Source organism: Palaemon carinicauda, chromosome 24, assembly GCF_036898095.1.
Source record: "Palaemon carinicauda isolate YSFRI2023 chromosome 24, ASM3689809v2, whole genome shotgun sequence".
In the NCBI taxonomy this organism is placed as follows: domain Eukaryota; kingdom Metazoa; phylum Arthropoda; class Malacostraca; order Decapoda; family Palaemonidae; genus Palaemon; species Palaemon carinicauda.
This window is the reverse complement of record NC_090748.1, coordinates 69,620,582-69,642,407: the sequence shown is the minus strand read 5'-3', so window position 1 is coordinate 69,642,407 and position 21,826 is coordinate 69,620,582. Positions and strand designations below refer to the sequence as shown.

General features: G+C 41.7%; 1 protein-coding gene across 1 annotated transcript in view; it reads left to right on the top strand.

The window, feature by feature from the left end:
- The window catches only part of l(1)10Bb (BUD31-like protein), an 81,975-nt gene that overhangs the window by 32,873 nt on the left and 27,276 nt on the right, over positions 1–21,826 (top strand). Inside the window, exon 3 of the mRNA XM_068348169.1 lies at positions 3,750–3,916. Coding sequence (XP_068204270.1) covers positions 3,750–3,916 — 167 coding nt within the window. The remainder of the gene's footprint in view (positions 1–3,749; positions 3,917–21,826) is intronic.

The following is a 21,826-nucleotide window of genomic DNA, read 5'->3' as shown; positions in this document are numbered from 1 at the left end:
CTTCCTGGTAGCCAAGAAGACAGGAGGTTGGAGACCGGTGCTGGACGTCAGTGCTCTCAATGCTTATGTCACCAAGCAGACGTTCACGATGGAGACGACGAAGTCGGTCCTAGCAGCGGTCAGGCAGGAGGACTGGATGGTCTCGTTAGACCTGAAAGACGCATACTTTCACGTCCCCATCCATCCAGACTCCCAACCTTTCCTAAGATTCGTCTTTGGAAAGGTTGTGTACCAGTTCCAAGCCCTGTGCTTTGGCCTAAGCACGGCACCTCTTGTGTTTACGAGACTGATGAGGAATATTGCGAAATTCCTTCACTTGGCAGACATCAGAGCCTCCCTCTATTTAGACGACTGGCTTTTAAGAGCTCCCACAAGTCGTCGCTGTCTGGAGAATCTCAGATGGACTATGGATCTGACCAAGGAACTGGGCCTCCTGGTCAATTTAGAGAAGTCCCAGCTCGTCCCATCCCAGACCATTGTTTACATGGGTATGGAGATTCAGAGTCGAGCTTTTCGGGCTTTTCCGTCGGCCCCAAGGATCAACCAAGCCCTAGAGTGCATCCAGAGCATGCTGAGAAGGAACCGATGCTCAGTCAGGCAGTGGATGAGTCTAACAGGGACACTTTCATCGCTGGCCCTGTTCATCGAGTTAGGGAGACTCCACCTCCGCCCCCTTCAGTATCGTCTAGCTGCTCACTGGATAAAGGACATGACGCTAGAGACGGTCTCAGTTCCTGTTTCCGAAGAGATGAGGTCTACTCTAACGTGGTGGAAGAACAGCATTCTTCTCAAGGAAGGTCTATCTTTAGCTGTTCAGACCCCCGACCACCGTCTCTTCTCGGACGCATCAGACTCGGGCTGGGGTGCGACATTGGACGGACAGGAATGCTCGGGAACATGGAATCAGGAGCAAAGGACACTTCACATCAATTGCAAGGAGTTGTTGGCGGTTCATCTGGCCTTGATAAACTTCAAGTCCCTCCAGCTAAACAAGGTGGTGGAGGTGAACTCCGACAACACCACAGCCTTGGCTTACATCTCCAAGCAGGGGGGGACTCATTCGAGGAAGTTGTTCGAGATCGCAAGGGACCTCCTCATTTGGTCAAAAGATCGAAAGCTCACGCTGGAAACGAGGTTCATTCAGGGCGATATGAATGTCATGGCAGATCGCCTCAGCCGGAAGGGTCAGGTCATCCCCACAGAGTGGACCCTTCACAGGAATGTTTGCAGCAGACTTTGGGCCCTGTGGGGTCAGCCAACCATAGATCTGTTCGCTACCTCGATGACCAAGAGGCTCCCATTGTATTGTTCTCCGATTCCAGACCCAGCAGCAGTTCACGTGGATGCCTTTCTGCTGGATTGGTCCCATCTCGACCTGTATGCATTCCCGCCGTTCAAGATTGTCAACAGGGTACTTCAGAAGTTCGCCTCTCACAAAGGGACACGGCTGACGTTGGTTGCTCCCCTCTGGCCCGCGAGAGAATGGTTCACAGAGGTACTGCAATGGCTGGTCGACGTTCCCAGGACTCTTCCTCTAAGAGTGGACCTTCTGCGTCAACCTCACGTAAAGAAGGTACACCCAAACCTCCACGCTCTTCGTCTGACTGCCTTCAGACTATCAAAAGACTCTCAAGAGCTAGAGGCTTTTCGAAGGAGGCAGCCAGAGCGATTGCCAGAGCAAGGAGGACATCCACTCTCAGAGTCTATCAATCTAAATGGGAAGTCTTCCGAAGCTGGTGCAAGGCCAATGCAGTTTCCTCAACCAGTACCACTGTAACCCAGATTGCTGACTTCCTGTTACATCTAAGGAACGTTAGATCCCTATCAGCTCCTACGATCAAGGGTTACAGAAGTATGTTGGCAGCGGTTTTCCGCCACAGAGGCTTGGATCTTTCCACCAACAAAGATCTACAGGACCTCCTTAGGTCTTTTGAGACCTCAAAGGAACGTCGGTTGTCCACTCCAGGCTGGAATCTAGACGTGGTCCTAAGGTTCCTTATGTCATCTAGATTTGAACCGCTCCAATCAGCCTCTTTTAAGGACCTCACATTAAAAACTCTTTTCCTCGTATGCCTAGCAACAGCTAAAAGAGTAAGTGAGATCCACGCCTTCAGCAGGAACATAGGTTTCACATCGGAAACGGCTACATGTTCCTTGCAGCTCGGTTTTTTGGCTAAAAACGAGCTTCCTTCACGTCCTTGGCCTAAATCGTTCGAGATCCCTAGCCTGTCCAACTTGGGGGGGAACGAACTGGAGAGAGTACTTTGCCCAGTCAGAGCTCTTAGGTACTATCTAAAAAGGTCAAAACCTTTACGAGGACAATCAGAAGCCTTATGGTGTGCTGTTAAGAAGCCTTCGCTACCAATGTCTAAGAACGCAGTTTCTTACTACATCAGGCTTCTGATTAGAGAAGCTCATTCTCATCTGAAGGAAGAAGACCTTGCTTTGCTGAAGGTAAGGACACATGAAGTGAGAGCTGTGGCTACTTCAGTGGCCTTCAAACAGAACCGTTCTCTGCAGAGTGTTATGGATGCAACCTATTGGAGAAGCAAGTCAGTGTTCGCATCATTCTATCTCAAAGATGTCCAGTCTCTTTACGAGAACTGCTACACCCTGGGACCATTCGTAGCAGCGAGTGCAGTAGTAGGTGAGGGCTCAGCCACTACATTCCCATAATCCCATAACCTTTTTAACCTTTCTCTTGAATACTTTTTATTGTTGTTTTTGGGTTGTACGGTCGGCTAAGAAGCCTTCCGCATCCTGGTTGATTTGGCGGGTGGTCAATTCTTTCTTGAGAAGCGCCTAGGTTAGAGGTTGTGATGAGGTCCTTTAGTATGGGTTGCAGCCCTTTATACTTCAGCACCTAAGAGTCGTTCAGCATCCTAAGAGGACCGCTACGCTCAGTAAGGAAGACGTACTTAAATAAAGGCAGAGTAATGGTTCAAGTCGACTTCCTTACCAGGTACTTATTTATTTTATATTTGTTATTTTGAATAACTAATAAAATGAAATACGGGATACTTAGCTTCTTTGTTAACATGTATGCTGGTCTCCACCCACCACCCTGGGTGTGAATCAGCTACATGATCATCGGGTAAGTTTAATATTGAAAAATGTTATTTTCATTAGTAAAATAAATTTTTGAATATACTTAGCCGATGATCATGATTTAAAGGACCCGCCCTTCCTCCCCATAGAGAACCAGTGGACCGAGGAGAAAATTGAGGTCTTGTTGACAAGAAGTACTTGAGTACCTGACCACAGATGGCGCTGTTGTGTACACCCCCACCTGGATAGCGATCGCTGGCGTATCCCGACCGTAGATTTCTGTCGGGCAACGGAGTTGACAGCTACATGATCATCGGGTAAGTATATTCAAAAATTTATTTTACTAATGAAAATAACATTTTACTAATGAAAATAACATGTTTTCAAGTTCTGTCTAGTATTGTAGAAATCTTTAAGTACAATTTGTTCCTACAAGAGTACAAACCCTTCGCTCCTTACTATGGATATATGTTTTCAGCGGTATGCAGACCATATGCTGAAAGGCAACAGGTCGAAAACAATTAGTAAAAAAAAAATGGTCAAACTGACAATTAGTAAAACGTCAATTCGTCAAGACACTTGAATAATAAAAAGAACAAAACTTTAGAAAAATTAAAATTGATTATGAAAAAGAGAAATAGAAAGGAAATTATCCTTTCAATTTGATAATACTATACAGTATTTCTTTATTCATATTTCAGAATTATATGACTACTGCCTGAAGGAGAAAATTGCTGATCAAAACCTTATCGCAAAATGGCGTAAACAAGGCTATGAAAACTTATGTTGCTTGCGTTGCATACAAACAAGAGACACAAATTTCGGCACTAATTGTGTATGTCGTGTTCCAAAGGGAAAACTAGAAGAGGTTAGTTTGTTTTCTGTTATTCAGTATTTGCTCCATCTCTAAATACAAACCTTTTTCTTTTATTCAGTATTTGTTCCGCCATTAAATTCAAACCAACGCTATTTATAGAGGATATTGCTTTCGGTGAAGCTGAAAGATGAGCTACAGTATTAGATTTTTAACAAGGGTTAACCTCCCACCTGCTAGTTAGCAGGGTGTGGGGGTAGTAGCTACCCATCTCACTCACACGCTTGGGTTGAAAACCCACTTTGCTTATGGCTCGGGTAGAGAATGGACGTTACCGTTCTTTCCCCCTCACCATTGTAGACTTGCCTTTACTTACTAATCTTTTTTTGGGCTCAGGCCATGTCGTCCTGATGGAAGGTTCCTATAAGTAGCTTCCTAAGGGATATTTGACTACAGTGATATTCCCAGAGAATTTACCTTTAGGTCTCCAAAATTCTAACTCCTGGCGCAAATATCCTTAAAATTTCCCCTAAGGATATCACATAAATCAGGGGACGTATATCTTGATGCGACACATAGCTATCTTCACCCCGAATAGCGTTTTCGCTTCGAGGGGGAAAGTGGCAAAATTTGAAGGGGAGCCGATATCAAGGCATGCTTCCTCTCTTACTACTACGAGTATCCAGATGGCGCTGTACGTCACCCCCACGCTTATTCCTATAAGTGTAGTGGTATCGCTCGGTGATTTTCCCTGTTATCTCTCTCGTTACGCTTTGGTTTTTTACGGATATCATGCAATCTCCAGCCTCTTCTGCCTGTGGAAAGTTGAGTATTTGATCTTTACAATGTATAAATTTTAGCTCCTGCCTCACAGTGAAATTAGGTTAAATTAAGTGATGGAACTTTGCCTTAACCGGAGGCGCCATGGGCGCTGTCGTTCATAACGCATGAGTTATTTAGTTAGCCTGAACAACTTTCCCGGTGTTAATAGCATGAATATTTACGAAGCTATTCAGTCTTCATTGCTAGGAAGTTATTTATATAATGCCGATTGTATTCTTGATAGTTTTGGCGATTTAGGTAACCGAACCTTGCTCGTGCTAGACTTCTTAGCCTATATGTTTTAGTTTACTTTCATGCATGATATAATAGACATTCTTAGTGCAATAGCAATTTAAAATGAAGCTATTTAGCCAATTCATACGTGTAAGATATATTGATTGTGTATATATTCCTTTTCCTCTGCGATCGTATACGAGAGAGTTTCGGCGATTAAGGTAGTCGAATTTCACTCGCCACTAGGCTACTAGCCTATTGGCTTTAGTATACTGTACTTTCAAACATGTTCCTGGTTTACCCTCGTGTATCGTTTTATCAATTCAGGCGGAGATAGATATCTCCTAGAATTATTATATAAACCGATACTCGTCTCCAGTGGAGATTTAAGGGTAATCCCTCCTTCCCTCTGAGTGCAGTCTTAGGCTACAACTCTAGCTTAGTCTCGCCATCGAGTAGACACTCTGGCGTGAGTGGGCTAGTGTTTTCTGTCTCTTCCCTTGGCCGGCAGATAGCAGGCTTTGGGTTTCGGTCAGAACCTCAGAGTATATAGTCTTTTGCCGGCGGCCGGCCGGCAGGGTGAATAGTCATTCCCCTGCCAGACTAAGCTGCCGGTATAGAAGGCTAGACCTCCCTAGGCCGCACTTGAAGTGGTTGTATGATGCCGCCACCTTCTCCCTGTCGGTCTAGAAGAATAGACAGTCTTCTGCCGCCTAGGATGGCGCCGGCACTGAAACTTCTGCCGCCTAGGATGGCGCCGGCACTGAAACTTTGTTTCTCCTATGGCAGACCCTAGGTTGGAGAATAGATATTCTCCTGCCGCCTAGGACGGCACCGATATTGAAACAGAGTTTCTTCGGGGTGTGGTAGGACGGCTCCTTCCACACCTCATACAGGACCCTTTTCCCTACCCCCTCTGTCCTTTAGTGATGGCCTAGCCATTGAAATCCTTTGGCCATCGTCTTACAATCTCACCGCTTGCCGGCGGGTTGTGGGGCCGGCCGGGGCTCCTACATACAGCTACTTAGTCGCTCAGCCTTCCCTTATGGACGCAAGGCTCCGGGAAAAGCTGTGCCGGCTGGGCCGGCTGCCGGTGGGAGACCCCTATACTATAGAGTGTTCTTCAGTCCTCTCTTGGACTGCCATCCACATGCCAGTGACCGGAAATGGTTTGTGTTTGGATGGAAGCTTGAATGATACATTCTCCCCCTCATTCTGGAGGAAGGCAGTAAGATTGAGTACTTACATCCTTATTTATTGTTAATACACATTTAATAAGGTACCCTTCACTCCTTACTTTCTCTCTCTAACGGCTAGCGCCGCCGGGTACTAACCTAGCCGGCAGATGCCGGCCGGGTCGATGCTGCTGGCCACTATCCCAGCCGGCAAGACGCTGGCTGTACAGGTGCGCCGGTGCTGCCAGTATATGATTATACAGTAGCCAGTATATTTACATTATAGATCATACCGCAGACAGAAAACTATAGTATGAATTATACAGTAGTTATTTTCCAACATACCCTGTGTATCCTTGAAGTCTATTGTTGAGACCAAATATGTATTGAAAGAAAAAATTTCTTTCAACATACTGATAGATGATCAGTTACTATTTACCCACATTATTAAAACCTTTGGAAAGTCAGTGTTAAGTTACACTTATCTATCCTTACAGGTTAGAACTCTTCCACTGGGTTTCCTAAATAGGAAAACTCTAGGTTTCAATTATGGGGGAGTGTCATGGGTAGATAGAATAATATAGAAAAGAATGTTAAAACATGTGAATTTTCTACTCTTAAAGAAGCAGAGAGAGAGAGAGAGAGAGAGAGAGGAGGTCCCGCTAGTGTTTACTGGAAACTGTCACCGGCGCTGATGGAGTTCAAGAAATTTATTAGAGTTGCCTAGCTCAGCGATCTTTGGGCATAACGATCCTCTGTCTGTAGCAAACCACGGAGCCAATGTTATGAAAGGACCCATAGGAGAAGAAGAGCAGTGTTGTCGCCGAAGAATATACATTAACCGAAGGTAAACACATGCCCCGCTTCAATTATAGCGCGATATGGATCTTGATTACACCAGCACAGTTTTCGCGAAGATGCTATCATAGAGGCATGGTTTTAAGGAAGACCAATAAGGATGAAGAAAGGAGAAAATTTCCTTATATGGAATTGTCCATAGTTAACCCCTCCCATACAGGGATATATAAACTTCAACGAGAACGAGAGAAGGAGAGTACGAAAAACAGAACAGGAGTACGAACGAGAGAAGAGAGAATAAGACAGATAGAACGAGAGAGAGAGAGAGAGAGAGAGAGAGAGAGAGAGAGAGAGAGAGAGAGAGAGAGAGAGAGAGAGAGAGAGAGAGAGAGAGACAGAGAGAGAGAGAGAACAAGCACAGGGAAGGAGAGATGTAAGGACCAGAATGCAGACGTAACCAGCCTTGTCTGAGATGTCAGAGCAAGTTGACCCCTGCCCTCATTACCGACCACGAAACGCCTGGACCTGAAATATCTACGTTCCTGTCAACCGTCGAGAGCTGCTGTGAAGAGTAGTATTTTTTTTTTTTGTATTATTTATCTACTATCTTGACTGTTCCCCTATTTGTTGGAGTGTAGTTTGATCAAATGATTTTCTTTGTTTAGTTCAGTGCTTCCTAAGTACTCAATCAAGAAACTTTGACCTTTGACTAGTTGTAAATAAAATTGTTTTCTTTCTATATTTCCTTTTGTTTAGTTGTTTATTGTGGTCGAAAAATCCCAATTTCATTAATCATTTCAAAAGAACCTGGTTCAATCCCCACGAGGATCGTAACAGTTGGCGACCTTTGCCAGAATTTTCGACTACATAACCAATTGAAACGGAGAATATAGAAAGAAGCAGAATGAGTGTGATTACGAGAGATTTGATAGATTCAGGTAAACTTCTTGGTCTAGATGGCGATGATCTCCGTGATTATGTTATTAAGAGAGAACAGGAAGTGTTAGAGAGAGATGAAAGAGCAGCTGAAAGAGAAGAAAATGAAAGAAAGCGAGAAGAAAATGAAAGACAGCGTAAGCATGAGTTAGAAATGGCTCGTTTAAGACAAACTTTTCATAACAGACGGTCAGGTAGCAGATCAGGGAGTAATTCATCTTTAAATAGTGACACTGATAGTTTAGATATGAGTGCAGTGCTCAAACTTATACCGAAATTTGATGAGGAAGATGTTACGAAATATTTTGTCTTTTGAAAAGTTATTGAACAGAGTAGGCTCTCCTAAAAAACAGTGGACTTTGTATTTACAATCAGTTTTAAGTGGTAAAGCACATTCTGTGTATAGTTGTTTGTCTGAGTATAAAAGTGAAGATTATGATACTGTGAAAGAAACCGTACTTAGTGCATACAGATTGGTACCGGAGACGTACCGTAAGAAGTTTATAAGTTTGAAAAGAGATGATACTAGTACTTATGTAGAGTACGGAAAGAAGTTAGAAAGATCGTTTTGTGATTGGTTGACTTCCGCTGAAGTCGATAATTTTGAAGATCTCAAGAACTTAGTTTTGTTAGAAAGTTTCAAAGATAACATATCCCCAGACATCAAATTATGTATAGAAGATAGGCGTGAAACATCTTTTGCCGGTGCTACGAGATTAGCAGATGAGTACAGTCTCACACATGGTTTAAGTGGCAGTAAAAAGAAAAACGATCTTTTGTCAAGTAAGGCACAACATAGTAAAGGTAGTTCTAACAATAACGATAATAGGAACAGGGATTATTATTATTATTATTGTTACACATGTGGGAAGGAAGGTCATATTTCTTGGTACTGTAGGAGCCAATGCGCAGTCAGTAATTCAGAGTTCACTTGTTACAATTGTAATAAGAAAGGTCATATAGCTAGGAATTGCACAGTAGAAAGTACGAATGTGAAGAAGCCTGTGTCACTAGTTAATAATCTTTCTTTAGGAAGGAATAGTCTCTTGAAAGAAACTATGAAACATTATGGTGAATTTTTGTCTGAAGGTTTAGTTTCTTCTCTTAAAGGAGGTGATTCAAGGGAAGTAGTTTTGCTTAAGGATACGGGAGCGGCCGTATCACTCGTTAGGAGAGAGATTGTACCAAGGAATGTAATAATCAGCATGAAAGAAAAAGTTATGCTAGGTGGGTTTCCAAACACTTGTGTAGTTTGTCCTTTGTTAAAGATGAAATTGAAAAGTCAGTTAGTGTCAGGAGATGTAAAACTAGCAGTCGTGGATACCTTGCCCGTAGACGGCGTTGACATTATTGTTGGTAACGATTTAACTACCTCCAAGTGTGTGAATCCTATTTTAAGTGAAGTTAAAGTGCCTGAAATGATAGTAACCTGGTCAGGATTAGATACAGATATTGACTACGGTCATAGGTTGTTCGAGGATTCGAACGTAGATAATAGAGGCAGTGATGATGTAGCTGTTGAAAGAAGTGATGTACAGATAGACAATGTAATAGGCCCAAGTAATAGCAGCTGTAGTGTTTCAGAAACTAGCATATTGAATAAGGATGAACTAGTTAAGATGCAGAGGGAAGATGAAACACTAACTAGAATTTTTGAATGTGAATTGGATGATGAACCTGAAAATGTTTGTAAGGAAACATTTAGTTTAAAAGACAAACTTTTGTATCGTTATGTTCGTCCTAAGACAGGTAGCAAAGAGGAGGTCATAGAGCAATTAGTAACTCCTAGGAAACTTCGTGAATCAATTTTGAAATTAGCACATGATAAACAAGGACATTTAGGAGTAAGTAAAACATTCAAGTGTATAAGTGAAACGTACTTTTGGCCTAAAATGAAAAGTGATGTGAAGAGATATGTTTTAAGTTGTCACGAATGTCAAATGGCTGTCAAACCTAGTCAAGTAATTCCCAGGGCTCCGTTATGTAATATTCCATCGGTAGGAGAACCTTTTGAGAATGTCGTAATTGATATCGTAGGCCCTTTGCCCAGAAGTAAGGGAGGGAATATCTATCGATTAACAATCATTGATAGACTAACATGATATCCAGAAGCAATCCCAGTAAGAAATTGCAATGCAAAAACTGTAGTTAAACGCTTGCTGAACTATTTCTCTAAATTTGGACTTCCTTGTGTCACGGCCACCATTCTCCTTCCCCCCGCCTGCCTTCCCTGTACAACAAGCAGGGTGTTTGTTAATTACTTGAGCACTTGTCACATCTTCTAATTAGCAGTCGCAAGTGGGATTGCTTGCTCCCACCTCAACGTAAGCCAATCAGGATACGCCGTGACTGCTTCTGGCCTGTATATATACAGGGTCTGAGCTGGGTCGGTAGTCACTGGCATCTCATTACTGCTACCCACTGCTACAAGTCTGCCTTCCTCACCTGTATTGTGTCTCGTCTTTGTATCGTTTTTGTGAACTTCTCTGCTGGTCGGCTTTTTCGGCTAAGTATTTTGTAACTTGTACCTCGTAATCCCCTTATCTCACCAGTGTGTTGTCCAGTGTTAGGACAGTTATATTATCTTTATATTTGTGTGTATTATTTTGTGTGTATTATGTTTACTTTATTTATATTATCTTTATATTTGTGTGTATTATTTTGTGTGTATTATGTTTACTTTATATGTCTATGTTTACTGTGCACTGAATTAAATTAATGTTATGTTACCGAAATATTATTTCAACTTCCCATTCCCAGCATACCACAGTTACATGCGTTTCCCTTGCTTATCTTCACTTTTAATTTTGTTATACCTTGGGTATTCGGTATGCAATTATATTTAACTTTTTTTATTTCACATTCTAACACCCAAGTTGTGACACTTGCGTTATACAGAGTGATAATGGTAGCAATTTTGTATCAAAGTATTTCAGAGATAAAATGAAAGAGTTAGGGATTAAACTTGTAACTTCCACCCCGTACCACCCTGAATCACAAGGAATTGTTGAACGTTTTCATCAAACGTTGAAAAGTTGCTTAAAGAAGTTGTGTAATAATTTCGAACATGATTGGGAAGAAAAGTTACCTTTTGTCTTGTTAACTTTACGATTAACTCCTAATGACACCACGGGATTTAGTCCTTTTGATTTGTTGTTCGGTCACACCGCCAAAGGACCTTTAGAAATTTTAAAGTGTAAGTTAATGCAAGAAGAAGGTAGAAAGGATTACATACAGAATATCGAAAATCACAAAGAGGATTTAAGGAAAGCCTGGCAGATGGCAAAAGAAAATGAGAGCAACCGTCAAGGGGACACTAAAAGAAAGTACGATCTTAAAGCTAAAGACAGAATTTTCCATGTGGGTGATAAAGTCTTAGTATTAGTCCAGAAAGAAGGTCCCTCATTATCTTATAAGTTTGAAGGTCCATTTCCTATCATAGAAAAAAGGGGAAATTTGAATTACTTAATTGATATGGGTAGGCGTAGAGCTAAGTGGTTGCACATCAACTTGCTAAAGAAATATAATGAACGTCCAATGCCAGTTGTAACCGTGTCGCAGAGAGAGATTACTTTTGAGAAGAACTCTGATGTTCTTAATAATTTCACGTTGTTTAATTCTAGCTTAGAGGAAGAAAAAACAAGGGAATTATTCAATGTGTGTTCAAATTATCCAGAAACTGTTAGTGATAAATTGGGTTTGACTAATCTTTTAGAACACGATATTGAGTTGCAGGACACTAAACCCATTAGACAAAGCCCTTATTGTCTAAGCCCAGAAAAAGCAAATTCAGTCCGACAGGAAATTAAGTTTATGCTAGACAATGGTTTGATTGTTCCTAGCGAAAGTGACTGGTGTTCTCCAATAGTTCTTGTTAAGAAGGAAGATGGATCAGCTAGGCTGTGTATTGATTTTAGAAAAGTGAATAGTGTTACGAAACAAAATAATTTTCCTCTCCCCAGGATAGAAGATTGTTTAGATAAAATAGGAAATGCCAAATTTATTTCTAAACTTGATTTGGCCAAAGGTTATTGGCAAGTACCTTTAAGTAGTCAAGCACAGAAAATATCTGCTTTCATAACACCTTTCGTTAGTTATGAACCCAAAGTTATGGCTTTTGGTCTACGAAATGCAGCGAGTACTTTTCAAAGATTAATGAATAGAGTTTTAAATGGAATTGATAACTGTGTCGTGTATTTGGATGATCTTGTAATATTTTCAGATACGTGGGAGCAACATTTACGCATTTTAGCTAAAGTATTAGCAGTCCTTGAAAAAGCAAAACTTGTTTTAAATCTGAAGAAATGTGAATTCGGAAAAACCTCGATCACATATTTGGGTCATAAAGTGGGTCTAGGTAAGATTTGTCCAAAAGATGGGAACATAGAAGCTATCATCAACTTCCCAATCCTTACCAGTAAAAAACAGGCAATGAGATTCATCGGAATGATTTCATATTTCCGCCGATTTGGTCCTAATTTTTCAGAAATAAGTGCTCCAATAACTAATCTTTTCAAGAAAGGACGTAGTTTTGTATTCGATAATGAATGTATCGAAGCTTTCAATAAGTTAAAGGCCATAATGATTCACGAGCCCGTACTGATGTTGCACGATTTTAGCAAGGAATTTAATTTAGCGATAGATGCAAGTGATATTGGAATAGGAGGAGTTCTGTTGCAAGAAGTGAACGGGACTAAGCACCCTGTAGCTTATTATTCCAAGAAGTTAAATAAAGCACAGCAGAATTATTCAACTATTGAGAAGGAATTGTTTAGTTTAGTATCAACTTTACAACATTTTGAGATTTATGTACGTAGTGGTCATGTTTTAACTGTGTATACTGATCACAATTCATTAGTTTACTTAGATAGGTTTAAGAATAAGAATAAACGTCTCATGCGTTGGAGTTTAGAATTACAGGACTACGATTTAAAGATAGTTCATATAAAGGGAAAGAATAATGTAATAGCCGACAGTCTTTCCAGAGACTTTTCAGAATAATATGGACGTTTGTTTTCTTTCTGTTTTTTTTTTTTTCTTCTATCAACAAGTAAGAGTGTGTTTTGGTATAGTTACATGACACGAGAGTAATGAAGTAATTGTCTCTCAGTTTAGGGATAAGTGATTTTCTCCTTTGATAATTTTGTTTAGAAAAAAAAGATAAAATCAGTAGATTTTCCTTTTTTTTCTTTTAGGGGGACGTGTCATGGGTAGATAGAATAATATAGAAAAGAATGTTAAAACATGTGAATTTTCAACTCTTAAAGAAGCAGAGAGAGAGAGAGAAAGGAGGTCCCGCTAGTGTTTACTGGAAACTGTCACCGGCGCTGATGGAGTTCAAGAAATTTATTAGAGTTGCCTAGCTCAGCGATCTTTGGGCATAACGATCCTCTGTCTGTAGCAAACCAAGGAGCCAACGTTATGAAAGGACCCATAGGAGAAGAAGAGCAGTGTTGTCGCCGAAGAATATACATTAACCGAAGGTAAACACATGCCCCGCTTCAATTATAGCGCGATATGGATCTTGATTACACCAGCACAGTTTTCGCGAAGATGCTATCATAGAGGCATGGTTTTAAGGAAGACCAATAAGGATGAAGAAAGGAGAAAATTTCCTTATATGGAATTGTCCATAGTTAACCCCTCCCATACAGGGATATATAAACTTCAACGAGAACGAGAGAAGGAGAGTACGAAAAACAGAACAGGAGTACGAACGAGAGAAGAGAGAATAAGACAGATAGAACGACGGGGAGAGAGAGAGAGAGAGAGAGAGAGAGAGAGAGAGAGAGAGAGAGAGAGAGAGAGAGAGAGAGAGACGTAAGGATCAGAATGCAGACGTAACCAGCCTTGTCCGAGATGTCAGAGCGAGTTGACCCCTGCCCTCATTACCAACCACGAAACGCCTGGACCTGAAATATCTACGTTCCTGTCAACCGTCGAGAGCTGCTGTGAAGAGTAGTATTTTTTTTTTTTGTATTATTTATCTACTATCTTGACTGTTCCCCTATTTGTTGGAGTGTAGTTTGATCAAATGATTTTCTTTGTTTAGTTCAGTGCTTCCTAAGTACTCAATCAAGAAACTTTGACCTTTGACTAGTTGTAAATAAAATTATGTTTTCTTTTGCGAGTTTTCTTTCTATATTTCCTTTTGTTCAATTGTTTATTGTGGTCGAAAAATCCCAATTTCATTAATCAATTCAAAAGAACCTGGTTCGATCCCCACAAGGATCGTAACAGGGAGGTCACAGCAATTGGCTGAACAGGAAACACAAGTATGTCTTTCCTAATTCCTTTCTAGCTTGTCTATCCTAAGCTATATGCAAAAATATACAGTATATATACATACATACATACATACATACATACACACACACACACATATATATATATATATATATATATATATATATATATATACCAAGGCACTTCCCCCAATTTTGGGGGGTAGCTGACATCAACAAATGAAACAAAAAATAAAAAATAAAAGGGGACCTCTCCTCTCTACGTTCCTTCTAGCCTGACAAGGGACTCAACCGAGTTCAGCTGGTACTGTTAGGGTGCCACAGCCCATCCTCCCCCGTTATCCACCCCAGATGAAGCTTCATAACGCTGAATCCCCTACTGCTGCTACCTCTGCGGTCATCTAAGGCACCGGAGGAAGCAGCAGGGCCTACCGGAACTGCGTCACAATCGCTCGCCATTCATTCCTATTCCTAGCACGCTCTCTTGCCTCTCTCACATCTATACTCCTATCACCCAGAGCTTTCTTCACTCCATCCATCCACCCAAACCTTGGCCTTCCTCTTGTACTTCTCCCATCAACTCTTGCATTCATCACCTTCTTTAGCAGACAGCCATTTTCCATTCTCTCAACATGGCCAAACCACCTCAACATATTCATATCCACTCTAGCTGCTAACTCATTCCTTACACCCATTCTCACCCTCACCACTTCATTCCTAACCCTATCTACTTGAGATACACCAGCCATACTCCTTAGACATTTCATCTCAAACACATTCAATTTCTGTCTCTCCGTCACTTTCATTCCTCACAACTCCGATCCATACATCACAGTTGGTACAATCACTTTCTCATATAGAACTCTCTTTACATTCATGCCCAACCCTCTATTTTTTACTACTCCCTTAACTGCCTCCAACACTTTGCAACCTTCATTCACTCGATGACGTATATCTGCTTCCACTCCACCATTTGCTGCAACATCAGACCCCAAGTACTTAAACTGATCCACCTCCACAAGTAACTCTCCATTCAACATGACATTGAAACTTGCACCACCTTCCCTCCTCGTGCATCTCATAACCTTACTCTTACCCACATTAACTCTCAACTTCCTTCTCTCACACACCCTTCTAAATTCTGTAACTAATCGGCCAAGCTTCTCTTCCGTGTTTGTAACCAGTTCAGTATCATCCGTAAATAACAACTGATTTACCTCCCATTCATGGTCATTCTCGTCTACCAGTTTTAATCCTCGTTCAAGCAATCGAGCATTCACCTCTCTCACCACTCCGTCAACATACAAGTTAAACAACCACAGCGACATCACACATCCTTGTCTCAGCCCCACTCTCACCGGAAACCAATCGCTCACTTCATTTCCTATCCTAACACATGCTTTACTACCTTTGTAGAAACTTTTCACTGTTTGTAAAAACCTTCCACCAACTCCATATAACCTCATCACATTCCACATTGCTTCCTTATCAACTCTATCATACACTTTCTTCAGATCCATAAATGCAACATACACCTCCTTACCTTTTGCTAAATGTTTCTCACATATCTGCCTAACTGTAAAAATCTGATTCATACAACCCCTACCTCTTCTAAAACCACCCTGTACTTCTAAGATTGCATTCTCTGTTTTATCCTTAATCCTATTAATTAGTACTCTACCATACACTTTTCCAACTACAGTACACTCAACAAACTAATACCTCTTGAATTACAACTTTCATGCACGTCTCCCTTACCCTTATATAGTGGTACAATACATGCACAAAGCCAATTTACTGGTACCATTGACAAGACAAAACACATATTAAACGGATTTTGAGCGAAGCGAAAAATATATTTTTGGGTGAGATCGCCATGTCGTCCTGATGGAAGTTCCTAAGGTAGCTTCCAAAGGGATATATTATACTACAGTGATATTCCCAGAGAATTAACCTTCAGGTTCCAGAATTCTAACTCCTGGAGCAAATATCCTTAAAATTTTCTCAAGGATATCGCATAATATCAGAGGACGCATTCTTGACACGCCACATAGCAATCTGCATCCCTAATAGCGTTTATGCTAAGAGGGGGATGTGGCAAAAGAATAGAAGGGGGTCGTAACAAGGTTACCCTCGTTCCCGTACTACTATTGACCAGCGCCATTCCCAAGATGGCGGACATTCCTTGTAGCATTGAGCGTGGTGCTACAGATACAGTACGTCAGGGAGGGAACTGTGAAGATCTTTTCTTTTAAGAAAGAAGGGTGGGTCCATCAGGACGACATGGCGATCTCACCCAAAAATAGATTTTGAGCGAACCGTTTTTTGGGCTCAAGCCATGTCGTCCTGATGGAAGTATACCAGAGTATTAATGTATCTGTGGATTTTCATCAGTGCCTTAACCTTGGGACAACCTTTCTATGATCATTTGGATCAATGGAGGCAAATGATGTTACCGTTATCCGTCATTATCACTAATCATCTGCGATGTTAGTGCTTCCTGCCCCATACAGGGAAGAGTCATTCTAGACAGTAGAAAAAGGGGGTCTCAAGGTAACCATATATTGTATGGACAAACATAAGAATACACCAGATGAACAAACCGTCTCGTAGTTTGTGAAAATTACCAAATACTTAACAGTGTTAATTAAATCCATTGTTTGTGAGCATACAAATATATAAAAGTACATACTCTGGACTTTTAATCATGCAATTGTCGGACGAGTTAGGACGCAATTACATTCTAATAGACGTTTATAGTAAGTAAAACGAATGTAGCATGATAACGGAACTATACTTATAACTTGTACAGAGATTATCTTTCTTTCTTGGAAAGCAAGAAATGATAAGTGCCACTCTCAGATTGAGGAAAATTTATAAAACAAATTCTCTTCATAATTCCTGTACTGGTTACTTTTATCGCCACTGTGTACTACGTACACCGGCACTAGTACTATTTGTATAATTCCACACCTGGGATTTTGAACAGAGCTAGTGTCACCATGGTAACACTTAATCAAAGGAGGTCACACCCTAAGAGGGATGACCCCTTCTCCCTTTAATTGACAGTCCCAGTCAATTAGCTGTTCATCATAGAATTAGACGGCTGGTTAGGTACTCTACCCAACGTCACCACATACTGCTTCAGATCATGGACTTGCTTAGCACAGTATTTGTAGAACACTGGATGATTCTCACCCAGTATATGTGCGGGGACATTTGAAGTCCCAAACCATAGACTGTTTATAACAGTAATTAGGGGGCAGGTTTTAATACACTACCTGCCGCCACTACATAGTGTTTCTCATTCGCCAAGTCTACTTGAAAGGCATATAGAAGATGTCTAGTCAAGGCTGACTTGCACGTAGTTATCGTGTTGGCCACCAAACCCTGGTTATGAAGATGGATAAAGAAGGACATGCAGAAGTTCATTGAAATCTCTCTCGGTCCTTTTGCTTTTACGAAAGCAACCCACTTTTTCCATGATGACTTATATTGTCTTCTAGTTGACTTAGACTTGTATTCTTCTAATAATTCTATATTGCCTTTTGAGATCCCAAATTTTTTCTTAACCGCTAGGGCAAGAAAATCATGCAATGAAGGGTTTGGGTTCTCTGTAATAAATCGAAGGCAATTAATCTCTGAACCTTCCGGAGTTGTCCCGGGTTCAGAATTAAGGACAGCCTCAGCCTCTGTTCCTTCCTTAAGGAGGATAGATTGCTCTTGGGCTACCTGGGAGCCAACAGAGCTACTCCCACCTGGAAGGATCTCAGCATATTGAGGACTCTCAGCAGGTGATTGGACGGGATGAACTGGAAATCTTAAGTCTATCCCTTACATTTCAGAGACATGATGTCTATCATTTAAATTAGAGGATCCTCGTATGGGGCTACATATCAAGGTAGCTCCTTGACGGTGCTCGTAATGAAGAGGTCGGATTGCAGTTCGGGGACTTGTTCCCATCTGGGAGAGAATAGGTCTGCGTCCGTGGACCATTCTAACTCTTATCGGCCTGAGCCTGAGTAGAGCATCCACTGTCACATTGCGGATCGGTTGTATGTGAACTGCTGACAGGTGCCATCCCTTTAGGTAAGGGATGGCTAACTACACCTAGATTGTATGAGACGTTCCTTAGCATCGTCGATTGCAGCGTCTCGTTATCGCTTCGGAGTCCCAGATCAGCCGTAGACAATCTGATCTGCTTGGAGAGAGTTTCCCTACTCATGACTGGACCAACATGGTCTTGGGATTTTCGGGCTTTGACCTTTGTTAGGGAAGCGATTAAGGAAGGACCGCTATCGGTCTTTTTAGGCCTCTTCGAGCGTTTGATGCTTTTTTCTCCAGGCTCCCAGCGCATCTTGCAGCAGTGCTCTTAGCACAGGGCCTGCCTCTATTGCAAACTGGAGAGAGATCAGGGTTCCTCCCTGTTCTCGTTTTGGGAATCTGACTGATTACCGGAGTCTCTTGACAGACCTTGCCATCTCCTTTTACCTTCCCAAAGGAAAGAAGAGTTGGAGTGACAACAGGCTTCAATGGCTTTTCAGTCATTGAAACCTTTGAGCCGGAGAGAATCGAGACTTCTTGAAGTTTATCTTTCATCCACGATGTTCCGGGGACCGGATCATTTCTTCAGATGTTCATAGACCAGCCACCTTGGGTGCTGCCCACCCCAGCCTCTTGTCCAGGAACATTGTTGCCTGAACATTTCTTAGGCTTAAATATTGCATGACTGTGTCTGCCAATTTTATGAAGGCAGCTAGGACTCTGTCTAGTCTGACGAGTATCTTTCTTAGGAAGTGCGTTACTTTGTGTAACTTGAATCCTAGATAGGAGGGGAAAGGGTGATTGACTGGAAGTTGCCGATAGACGACTTTAAGGTCTGGTAAGACTATTGGCACCCTTTTTTTTGCAGCGGGGTCCTATGTTCAGGAGGATAAACATCCTGAACTCATTTTATTTGGACTTGTTGAGTGGCGATAAGTCCTGAATGACTGAATTTTCTCGAGTCCTTCTCGTAAACACACAATGGCCTTCCCTGGAATTCGGTGGATTAAAGTTTCCTTACCACCTGTATGCTCTAGAGCTCTCAGGTAAACTCCTCCAGGAGGGTTTTGGATTATCGGAGGAGTTGAGGAAATGGTGGTAGAGATATCTCCACCTCTCATCTCAGTCCCATCTTGATTAGGCCATGGACCCAAGGATCCAGCAATCCTAAAGGAATCTCCCTCCTACTAGGAGCATTTCTATGCTTCGACTGACCAGAAAGAATGTCTTTTCGACCATCTGTCTGTGACATCTCGGTCACTACAACTGTGGATTGTTGTTGAACCGCTCGAAATGGATTTCCAGACCTCTCCATCTTCCTTTTAGGTTGGGGACCCACAACCTTAGAAGATTCTCTTTTTGAAAGGATGCCCCACTTTTGGAGAAGTCCTACTTTCTCCGTGGAGGCGTTCTTAATCACTTTCTTGACTACCTCGTCTGGAAAGAGGTCTTTACCCCAGATGTTGGAAAATATTAGCTTTCTTGTATCGTGGTTCGGTGTTGCGTTAGCTAACACAAACTCCCTACATGTTCTTCTAGCCTTTTAAAGGCATAAAGGTCTTTTACCAAAGTAACCATATGTATTTTGGCTAAGACCTTGAGCATGTCTGGGGTATCTTGATGAGCCGAACAGAACTCTATGTAGTTCTGTAGAGATAAGGAGGCTGCAAGTCTCTCCTTTGTTTCTTGTTCATCCTGTAAAAGAAACTCAGATAATTTTGGAAGATTTTCCTTGAATTGTCGACTGGCGACATCCGTCTCAAGTCTTCCTACTGAAAAGGTGAAATGGGCCTCCTTCCAGTTCTTCTCCTGTCTGGGAAATGCTAGTGACAGAGGCTCGCACTCGTTGAGTGTAGGACACGGTTTACCTGTCTCTACTGCCTCAGTGACATATTTGAAAGCCTTTTCCATAAAGGGGAATGAAATTGAAACAAGAACAAGAAAGGAAGAGTGCTTGTTACCTGGTGTGGATACATTCGACACCCGCCTTTTCTATGCTGCTTGATAGGATAGCCTGTGCTTTATCATTGTCGAGAATCATAACCTCCTTTGATTCCGTTCCTTTTCCTGATGTTGGTTCATCTTTCAGTCTAATGAAACAGTTCGGGAAAGCGTCAAAGCTTGACCAGAACTGGATTTTGTCCAAAGGAACAGCACCCATCTTCTCCGAAATGTAGAGTTTGCCGTTTAAAATCGGCATTAGCTCCGCAAACCTCGAGGGATTGGTTGTGGGGCATGTCGGAAGGTCTTGATCTACGAGTCGTTTGTACGATCCTTTAGGAGCGACAAGTGGAGCTTTACCAAGCTCTACCTTGCATTTCGCTTCCTGCTTTGTGCTCTGTTTGCACAAATTTTCTACTAGATTCTTGACTTGGGCCCATAACTGGTTCATTCCATCTTAAAGAGCGATAGAAGGTGAAGATATCGATGTCGTTGGCTCATGAGCCTGTTGGGATGGAGACAATTCCAACCCGACATTCTCCCCTTCTTCCCGTGGGTGCTTTTTGCCCTCCTTCCCGAAGGTTATCTGGCCATCAGGAAATGTACCTCGTGTCTGGGGTACCACTATTTCCTTACTCGCTGTTGGAAATAGTAACCTACGCATCTTGTCATTAGGCAGGTAAGGTCCCAGAGAGATTTTCTGAAAGCCTCTCACCCAGTTGCATAGTTGGGATTCTTGAAACCTTTGGACAATAGGGCCCGACATACTTTGCAGGCCTGCGGGTTCCAATACTGCAGGTGCTCGGAAATAATATTGCAGGGGGCATGAAACCTGCATGCATTATGTCCGTAAAAACACTTTCTCTTAGTTTTGCAGAAGACTGCAACACATGACATCTGGCGTTCCTCCTGTAAAGAAAGGAAAACAAAATGAGTATACGATTGATTATCTCACTGATAATCAATATATCAAAGGTCATATCTTAACAGAATAGCTTAGGATAGCAAGCTATAAAGGGATAGTAGGAGATACATACTTGTGTATCCCTTGCAAGCAAATGCTGGTACCTCCCCTCAGTATTAAATGATAGGAATTTCCTTTTTGAAGGAATTCCAACTGAAAAAGGGGGTTTTGTAACCCTTAGGGATAGGGAAGTGTATACTTCACTGTCCCTTTCATACTAAATATTGTGGGGTACGGAAGACTGATATCTCAATCAGCTTAACAAAGAAACACTATTCCTTCAATGTAAGAGCGGCTGCAGCATAAGCTGGCATGAGGATACCCAAGATATGCTAGAAATAGTTACTGTATAATCATACTGTAGTTTTCTATTTGCAGTATGCACTATATTGCAATATACTGGCTACTGTATAATTATATATAGTATGATCCAGCCAATGTGTTGCCTTTCTGGTAAGCAACTGACTTTACGGTCCAGCTGGCATGATGCCAACTGGACTGGGGAAAGGAAAGACATATATTTGTATATATCCCACCCAACTTATTTTCTGTAACACCCCTTACAAAATTAAAACATAGAGTTTCCTAATCATGGAGACTTGAGGATAAGGGCTCTGCCCTTTAAGGGTTAGGAGTCCTTAAAATTTTAATATTGCAGGGTAATCTGAAGACTGATTCCTTATCAGAATATTGAAGAATTAAATTCTTTCAATATGAGATTGGGTTCCACAAATACTTGGGTAGGAATTTCAAATATATTGGAAAACACTACTAGTATAAGATATACAGAAGCTTTCTATTTGCA